The sequence below is a fragment of the Arachis ipaensis genome, chromosome B08 (genome assembly GCF_000816755.2).
Source record: "Arachis ipaensis cultivar K30076 chromosome B08, Araip1.1, whole genome shotgun sequence".
Lineage (NCBI taxonomy): Eukaryota > Viridiplantae > Streptophyta > Magnoliopsida > Fabales > Fabaceae > Arachis > Arachis ipaensis.
This window is the reverse complement of record NC_029792.2, coordinates 129,165,966-129,176,472: the sequence shown is the minus strand read 5'-3', so window position 1 is coordinate 129,176,472 and position 10,507 is coordinate 129,165,966. Positions and strand designations below refer to the sequence as shown.

Here is a 10,507-nt window from a genome sequence, read left to right as displayed (position 1 = left end):
TTAGGGTTGTTTGAGATGGTGTTTGATATTTTGAGGGAATGGTGCTTCTTATTATTGGTGAGAATGGAGGAAAATGGGAGCGTGGATCTGAGAATACGGTTTGGGAAGGTGGAGTGAGAAGAGGAAGTGGAAGAAGATGGAGATACGGTGGAGAATGGGGTTCTGGAAGTGGCTGCCGCCATTTTTGAAGGTTGCAGAGTTTTTTTTTGTTGCAAAAACAAAACAGAGTGTGTGGTGTGTGGCTTCGAATCTCCGATGAACAAGTGAAGTGAGTGTAAGTGTTTGTCTATTTACTTTATTGCCCTTACAATATATAAAATAATCACTAAATTTATGAAATAAGGGTCTTCAGTTTTGTCTTTATCATTATATCCACGTGATTTAAAGAAATGATTAGTAAAATCTCTGTTAAATTATTTCATTCTTATAATAATAAGGGTAAAAAACACATTTAAGTCAAGGGGAGAAACTTATTACACATATCAGTTAAATGAGAATCTGTTTCATCAATCAACAAAGCACACTATAATATAATTCGAAACAACCTTATTCGAATTACATTCTTTAATAATTCGAATTAAGATAGGTCGAATTACTCCCACTCAGTTCCTACAAGTAATTCGAAGCAACCCGTCTCGAATTACTAGCATCGCGTGAAGAAAAAGTAGTTCGAACCATATTGATTCGAATTACTCACTTTTGGAAACATATGGTAATTCGAATTATTAGGGAGTCGCCTATATAAGGAGTTCGAACGAAGGTCATTCGAATCACTTTTCCATTCTTATACCCCACCAAATTCCAGAGAAAACGACATAGAATCGGTCCGAGAAAGACTTGATCGGCATACTCACGTTCACATCATATATATACAGTTCTGCTTCACAGTAATTCGAATCATCCTCATTCGCACTATATATATGTAATTTGAATCAAGACATTTCGAATTAGCCTTTGTTATCAAAATGGAGTAATTCGAATTAACATGATTCGAACTTTCTCCATCATCACATGATGTTAGTAATTCAAATTGACATAATTCGTTCTATAATTCGATGCATCTTGATTCGAACTACTTTGGCAGAATGGTTGGGAATAATTCGAGTTATATCAATTCGAATTATGTAGAAGTATAATTCGAATTTTATTGATTAGAATTACATTAAAGTTTGTTTTGGTTGATTGATGAATGAGAATCTCATTTGGCTGATTTGCGTAATATAGAGCTCCTCTTGGCATATATCTATTTTTTACCCGAATAATAATTTACTATCTCAAAAAACGGATATTAGTTGACAAATAATTCCTCTTTTTGCACTTGTTTTCTCTTATTTAATCAAGTTATTAGTAAAAAAAGTTATATGTTGTTTAATATTTTTAAATGAATAATTATTTTGGACCGTATTGAATTTAAAACTAGACAATATTTGATAGTGAGTGTGCACCTCATATTCAGTATTTGTTAATTAAAATGTGGAAAACAGTTTATTTCCTTTTCTATTGCAATGGTTGGTAGAACAGCATGGGGTAAGTAGGACTGGAAGTGAGCCGAGCTAGACTAAGCTCAAGTTCGGCTCACAAAAATTGAGTTTGGTTCTCGACTTGACTCATTAATAATTGAGCTTATTTCTTAAGCTCAAGTTCGGCTCATCGAAAGCTCACGAGCTGGCTCGAGCTCACGAGTTGGCTCAAATAATAGAAACATAAATACATAATCTATAATTCTATATCAATAAATTATAATTTATATATTTTATAAAATATTTAAAAAGATCAATTTTATATATTGTTATCTATCATTAAATTATAAATTTTTTATTTATGTCCTATAATCTATAATTCTATATCAATAAATTATAACTTATATATTTTAAAAAATATTTAAAAAGATCAATTTTATATATTTCTATCTATCAATAAATTATAAATTTTTTATTTATGTCCTACATCAAAATTATATGTAAAAAATAAATACAAAATTTCAAATAATTAAGATCATTAATATATATAATATTAAAAATATAGATTAAATACATATAAGATATGTGTATATATATAATCGAGTCAGTTCACGAGCTAATGAGCTGAGCTTATTCAAACTCAAGCTCAGCTCATTTAATTTATGAGCTCAATTCAAGCTCAAGCTTAGCTCACTAGCTCACGAGCTTAGCTTATCGAGCTATTAATGAGTCGAGCTCGAGTTAGCTCATTAACTGACTTGACTCACTTCCAGCCCTAGTGGTAAGGAAGTATAACTCAAATAGTATATTTTTTTTTATATTTATCTAAAAAGTCGAGAATTTAAATATTTCTATTTAAATAATAATAACAATAATAATAATAATAATAATAATAATAATAATGAATAGGCTGCTCGTTGCTGATTGCTTTTGTTGGCTTATGAGAAGTGTGGTTTGGTTTGAATACATACGTGTGGCTCACATGACACGAGTCGCATCAATCATCGTCCACTTGTTTTACGATTTATTTTTAGGTGGGTTTTATAGTGTCTTTGTTATGGTACTTAAATTGCCTAACTTTTCTTTTAAAGTAAAAAATAAAATATTTAAAATAAAAAATAAATCATATAAAATTTATTAAATATTATTTATTTACATTTTTTAGTAACTTAAGTACAAAGTAATAAACACCATAGCATTTACTTTATTTTTATAAGTTCTGTTAAGGAACCAATCAAATATTTGTAGAATGTGTACAATAGACTATATGAGTTAAAAAATGAACATAATGAAAAAAGATAATACTAATAGTTATATCTCTAATATTTTCCTAAACCTCTATTGTTTATATTGTACAAATATTTCATTGACTTTTTATACTTCCTCTATTTTTATATAATTTTTTTTATTTAAATAAACAAAATTAATTATTTACTCAATTAAATAAATTTTTTAATTTTTACCCTTTTAAACACACTTTTGTAGTAAAAGAGCGAACGGTTTCATTGACAACAACGCGCATTTAGGGGTGTCCGCGGATCGAATTGGATTGGATCGGATATGATATCCGCATTTTTTTAGTGCCGGATCGGATATCGGATATCGGATATATCTGCATAATTTTTTTTTTGGTGACTCTATATCCGCATAATTAAACATTCTCTTTTTAATCATATTTTTATGTAAAAGAATTTGATAAAAATATTTCTTTCATACTTTTAAATTTATTTATTCCTAAAATACTTTTAATCAAATTCTCTCTAAATAACAAAAATAAAATAATACAATATATGAATAAGAATTACTAACTAAAACATACAAATAAGTAAATATAATACCAAACATATATATATTTATTTATTTTTTAATTATTATAGTGTGGATCTGCGGATCCGCGGATCGGATACGCGGATGTAGAGCAGATATCCGCGATCCGATCCGCAAAGGGTGCGGATCCGATCCGATCAGATCAATTTGCGGATCGGATCGTATCTGCAATTTTCGGATCGGATGCGGATATTTACCGCGGATCTGCGGATACGATCCGATCCATAGACACCCCTGCGCGCATTTGCGCATGTTTTTTTTGGTAAAATATACTTTTTGTCTCTAAAGTTTGATAAAAGTTTTAAAAATACCTCTAAGTTTTATTTTGTTTCAATTTTGTCCCAAAAGTTTTCGATTTGTATCAAATATACCCTTAACACCTAAATTTTCAAAAAATTTAAAACTGATTCAACAATAATTTCATAATAACAACCCCTCAACACAAGTAAATCAAACATAATTTTCATGCATTATTGTTAGATTGGTCTTAAATTTTTTGAAAATTTAGCTGTTAAAAATATATTTGATGCAAATCGAAAATTTTTGGGACAAAATTGAAATAAAATGAAATTTAGAGGTATTTTTAAAACTTTTATCAAATTTTAGAGACAAAAAGTATATTTTGTTGTATTGAAGTGCTATTTTGAAAATAAAATTGAAAAGTAATAAAATAATGAAATAAAAAAACAAAAATGAAATAAACAAACCTTGCATAAAACAAGTAGCAACTTCTCACTTTTGTTGTATTGAAGTGCTAATTTGTCGTCTTGTGCTTCCCACCAACCCTAGCAATGAATAATGGGCCATAAACAATAATAGTTGGTTAATAGGTCTTCTTAATTAATACATAACTTTATTAATATTACTATTACTATTAATTAATATGGAAGAGACATATTAGATTTTAGAAAAAATGACAAATAGGTCCTGACTTTTTGCTCCGCGGATATTTTCGTCTCTGGCCATTGAAAAATACTTTTAAGTTTCTGACCTTCACAAAATTTGGACGGATCAGTCCCTGACGGAGGCATTTGGACGGAGGGACTGATCCGTCCAAGTTTTGTGAAGGTCAGGGAGTTAAAAGTATTTTTCAATGGTTAGAGACAAAAATGTCCACAAGACAAAAAAGTCAAGGATCTATTTGTCATTTTCTCTAGATTTTAATAATAGATTCCTTGTTTATTAAATTAGTTAAAACAGTACATTGGAATGCATCTCTAAAATTGATCTGTGATGCTTTTTTAAATAGTTGTACTCTACTACTCTCCATTAAGAATAATATGTCTCAACTTAAGAGTGATACTATTTTCAAAACGAATTAGTTCTTAGTACTTTCTTTTTACTATTTTATTTTTATTTATAAATATTCATTTCTACTGTTAAAAAAAGATTAATTAAACTTTCTTTCTCGCTAATATTTTCTGAGATTCAAATAAGATTTTTTAGAATAGTAAGACATTTTTTTCTTTTTAATTTCAATTTAACCACTTATTAGTCAAATTTAACTCGACCAAATTTCTGTTAAAGCAATAGATTTCTTCTCCAAAAGAAGAATTTATGAATTTTTTTTTTGCATCCTCACAGAAGATGAATAGAGAGCTACAACAATAGAATGATGATGATGGTGACTGGGAGAAGACTATGGATCACACTCTCCTGCTGTCAAATCCAATACATTTTGGTAGAGATTTTTTGTTGCTCTTTCACGCCATATTCATGTTGCATAGCAACTTGATCAACTTTTATGTAAGGAAACTACTTTAATAAAAATACTAAAAATGTCTTTTGTTTTTAAACACGTTCACACATATCATTTTATTATTGGACATGTTTATTAAACTAATTAATAATTTATTTTTTATTATACATCATAAAAATATATAATAAACTCAATTATCTGCATTATAATTATTAGATCCGATCAAATTATACCATCTAAATCGAATATTTTTAAATTTTTTTATAAAAAAACATTTATATCCCTAACTTTTTATTTTTCGGACATTTAAATCCCTAAAAATTAAAAAACACAATTAAATCCCTAAAAAAAATTGGATTTATTGTTATTGTTATAAAAAATCGATTTTATTCTAATTTGTTAAAAAATTCAAAAATAATCAGTTTATTAATACGTCCAATAATAATGCGACACATACATATCTTTACAGAAAGACGTTTTATGCATCTTTATGGAAGCATCCCCTTTACATAATCCACATGTTTTAGTTTCGAACCGGTGGTGAAGCTTTCAATTGTGGAGTTCATGCACCGTTTTTAGAGCCAATGATGGCTTTGAATTTGTTGACAACGAGAGCAACACTATGGTGAGCAAGGACATAAGATTTGGAAATATGGAAATATGAGGAGGAAAAAAACCCAAGACAAAACTTTTGATTAATTGAAAATATACCCAAGTCAAATTTTTAACTTCAAACCCAGTCCAAAAGAATTTGAGTTAAGCAAGTTTTAGGGTCAAGCCAGAGATATAATCACACTTACTTTAGTTTGTTCCTAACTTTTTTTTTTGTATTATTCATTATTGTATTCATAATATTTTATTTTTGTCCTATTTTCATCCTTTTGTGCAACTCCAATTTACCCAAGAGTAACTAAATGTCCTCACAACTAACTACTTATACTACCGAAACACCCTCCATAATTATATCTATTTATTACATGACTAAATTTTCAAAGTGGTCACTAAAATTCACGTCGTGCACCGATTTAGTCCTGAAGTTCCAATTGTACTATTGTCGATCTCGAGATTGAACCGATTTAGTCCTGAAGTTCCAATTGTACTATTGTCGATCTCGAGATTGAACTCCAGACACCCTAGTGGTCCCTCGACTCCTTTCCGGTGGTGACTCAACAATCAGAGTGATGAGTTGACACTCCCTTGACACGCTGAACAACGGTGAAATGACGTCGTTCGCTTTTGAAACCCAATCAAAGTAAAAACGACGTCATTTTGATAATCGGTTTGAAGCAAATATGGATAAAACAGTAAGAAATGTGGCAAGTATGAAGTAGCATTCATTAGTGGGGCTTCTGAGCATAAAACATTAAACACAGTTTTGATCAACTGTCTCAGAGGATTGCACAGAAAAAGATCAATATTCAGTTTGAAATTTTTGTACATAAAAAAGTTGTTAACATCATTGCCGTTGTTCATTTAAGTTAAACAGGTTCACATTGTCTTCCCATAAAATTTAAGTTAACAAACCATCTCTAAATCGCAAGCAATCCAAAAACATTGTTCAGCATCGACAAGATCCCAACTCACAACAGTGCTCAGCTGCAGAGAGAATATAAAGAAAACCATCAGAGGCATCAAAACCATTGCCAGATGTTAGGTATGCAAAATAAACAAAACCTAATATATAGAACTAAACATATCTCAGTATGGAATAACATATAAGTATAAACAAAGATTCAGAAAAATTAAAATATATAGTCATGTAACATTTTAAAGTGATTATGTAACCTTCTAATAACTTTTAATCTTGACAGGGCCATGTATGACTACACAGTCAAAATTTTCTAGACCTATCAAGCAGGTAGGCGGGCACATTCGAGCCAGCTCATCATTAGTAACAAGCCAAGGAAATCCTGGCTTGACTTGACTAGTATGAGCTGACAAGTTAAACGGGTCGGCCCGCTTATAAACGAGTCATATTTTTACTGGCTCGACTCGCCCAACCTACTTTTACGAACGAACCAAGCCGGTCACAAGTTGCGGCTCATGTTGATGGCTCTAAAATTATCTAGAGTGAAACATAGCTATAAATTGGAAAGTTGCATTTCAATTTCCATACATGCTAATGAGTAATCAAACCTTTGGTCAAATTTTACAAGGAACATATGCTAGTGTTGCATCAGATAAGCAGGAACAAAGACAGAAGGTAATTAAGTAAAGACAAATTAACATGGCAACACAATAGAAGTTTAAGCCTTATTTACAAGGTTAAGTGGTTGCTGGATGGAAATGTCAATTAAGCCCTAAAAGAGGTACCAATAAATTACATCCCATCAATTCACACATATGAACAATATAGTTCTCACAAACTTTCTACCAATTTGAGCCACTCTAGTTGAATTTTTAGGCAGAAATGGAATGGCAAATTCCTAGTTAATATGATAGATAATTAACCATGCACAAAAAATCTAGAACGGTCAAGGAAACCTATTAAGTTATAGACTAATATACTAGATTGCTAATGTAAAGCACAAATATAATCTATTTTTATTAGACAATATGCTAGATGTTTGTTAATAAACCAATCTTTTAATAGGCCAAAAGACACATTATTATATGGCCTAATGAGATTTAATTTTATGAAATACCAAGATTAAACTTGGACCAGAAATCAATTTTATTAATACACAGGGCCACAGGTTACTAAGATATTATATCTGGAAAATTAGTAATCAAGTTTTATATTAATTTTAAATATACATATTCAAGAACATATGGTTGAAAAGGAATAATCATGGCTATGAACAAATTCGTGTTCCATTGTTATAACATTTCTAAAAGAAAAAACAACCCCCAAAAAAAAAATTCAGCACATTCCTATTTCGTTGTTATAATAGCTTAGGCATCCATGTCTAAAGATAGAATGATCATCACATGAGCACTCGTTACACATTGCCAATGCGCTATTGCAATTGAGTTTGCCCTAACTAATTAGTTTGCCCTAACTAGTCCACAGACCACAATTATTTAGGCCTTGCAAGTGTCAAACACAACATATTCACACTCCATACTTCAGGATCTAAACGAATTGCTAGCAAAGTTTCTTAATTATAATAGCTTGCCATGATCTAAAGAGAGTTGAATTTGCAAGGTCAAAAAACTCTTAAGCTCATTCAATTTTATTATGAATCTTGGATCAGTTTCTAGTCATAATTTTGACCTGTGTGTCTTTATTTACAAGAACAAATAAAATGATAATTCTTCTGAGTTGAATTACTCATGTTCCGCATAATCCCATACTTGGTAGGTTTAAATCTTAAATAAATCATATCTATTTACCTAGACGAAATAGACACTTACTAACAGTATAAATCAATCACTCATGCAAATTAGTGTTAAGTCGGAGAAGACAATTGGATTTTAAATATCCTAACTCTAAATCAGCACCATCTATAAATACAACAAATAAAGGGCAACATGAGTTGTACTCACTGTACATTTTTAGAATGCAATCAAACAAGCTGGCAGAGTCCAAGCCAATGCTATAGACAACAAAGCATCACAACCACAGCACATAAAGCTAAGGCCCGTAACATCTTTGCTCAGCATAACCAACTAGCAGTGAGAGATATGAAAACAAATGAACCATAGACACTAGATATAAGTTTCAGAAGAACAAAATTTTCCATTCCCAAACAGACAAAATCTGCTCCCACAAAGACTTGAAAAACCCTCTCCTTCCATTCTCCATCCAGAAAAATGTAAATTTTCTCCCTGTTCCACAACTTAAAAGACAGTACTACCAACAACAAAAGAATCCATAACAATAAGATCATCCCTGCTCTAAACACACACAAAAGAATTCTGGTCCAATCAAACTAGACATATTTGAAATGTATCAACTCTTCTAGTAATCAAGGCATAACCTAGTAGTGACAATGCTCCTCAAAGATAGTTTTATATTTTATAACATTCACAATCCTAAAAGTTCTAAAACTACATCAAGTCTTCTAGACTTCTACTGATCTGCTAAAAGTTCTAAAACTCAGTTCACTAGGAACGAAGATTCTCAAAGCTTTTTTTCTCCCTCACCAATCCAAAATGCACCAATTCAAGACCTAACTTAACATAACCTACAAAGTTCTGTGACTTCACTCCATCATGTGTTGAGCCTCTTCAATTTAAAATAAATAAATAAAAAGGATGTACAAACATGAAAACACCTAAACCAAACATAAAAATTAAAATTATAAATAATAATAACAATAACTAAAAATCAACACAAGCACATCCAAATAAAAAGGAAAGAGAATTCCAGAAAACATGCATTGATCCTTTTTCCCTTTCAAAATTCTAACTTGAAAGTATTCTAGCTACACAAAACTCTTCAACTGATCTACTTAAACTCAACACTAAGCACCTCAAACCTCCTTTTTTTTCTATCATCATTCATCTCCTCGGCAATTCAAAATGCACCAATCTCGAGACCATAATTAAGGATAACAAATTAAACAAAAAAGCACCCCTAAAGCAATAATAAAAATGGAAACTTTGAAGCATGCATTAGAAATAGAAATAGCATACCTCTGTCCATCAAGATTCCCTTGAGCGGCGGTGGCGCCACTCCCATAGTTGCCATCCTCCGCAGCAGTCTGCCCCCATGGGCGGATAATAGTACGGAACACCACTGGCAGTAGCCGCCGCCGCAGCAGCCACAATTCCGCCGAGCGCCGCCGCATCGTCCTTGATATCGTCCCTGGGAACAATATCAACTAAGAAATCGAAGATGTCGGTTCGCGTAATGGCGGCGGCGATGTCGTTCTTCTGAAGTGTCCTTCGCTTGTTCTCTTCGGCGTGAAGCCATGAACGGATCGTGAGCTCGAGGATGAAGAGCTCGCAGGCTTTGGCGAAGAGGATTGGGGCTTCGGCGGAGATCATGCGAACGTCTTCGTCGGCCTTCATGATCTTCTTGATGCGCGCCAATGGAAGCTGGTGGTTCTTAAAGTCGTTGACGTGTTCGATTTCTTGGCGCTGGTAAGACCAGAACATCTGAAGCTGTTGCTGTTGTTGCTGGAGGAGGTGGTGGAATGGTGCGGCGGAGGACGGTGGTGGTGCGCCTCCGGGGACGACGGTGGTGGTGGTGGGAGGTGGTGGGAGTGTTGGTGGGCCTGGGTATGGGCTCGATTGGGCCTGCTGGTGAGGGTGGTTGTTGTTGGTGTTGGTGGTGTTCTCCATTTTTGATCGGAGGGTGTGGAATGAAAGAGAAAGAGTGGATTGGTGGTGAGGGTTTCTTTATTTTTTATTTTTTATTTTTTTGTTTTTTGGGGTTGAAATTATGAAATGAAATGAATGGGATAAGGTGCATTGTCCTTGACTCCTTGTTGCCCATACTAAGGTTCGGTGTTTTACAACTCATTCCCTCATTCCCTCACAACAAATGTACTACACAAATATAATATAATTGAAAAGTAAAATAAAAATACTAGCTATATACTAAAAAATAATTATTAAATCAATTATTATG

General features: G+C 32.2%; 2 protein-coding genes across 2 annotated transcripts in view; both read right to left on the bottom strand.

Moving 5' to 3' along the window:
- Positions 1 to 279, bottom strand: part of LOC107613382 (acetolactate synthase 3, chloroplastic) — a gene marked incomplete in the record, with an annotated part of 2,121 nt that extends 1,842 nt beyond the window's left edge. Inside the window, 1 exon segment of the mRNA XM_016315348.2 lies at positions 1 to 279. Within this exon segment, the coding sequence (XP_016170834.1) occupies positions 1 to 182 (182 nt within the window).
- Positions 6,306 to 10,352, bottom strand: LOC107612722 (nuclear transcription factor Y subunit C-1). The gene is given in 3 exon segments (XM_016314437.2): positions 6,306 to 6,582; positions 9,568 to 9,639; positions 9,641 to 10,352. Coding segments are annotated over 3 exon segments (654 nt in total). The 5' UTR covers positions 10,219 to 10,352; the 3' UTR covers positions 6,306 to 6,578.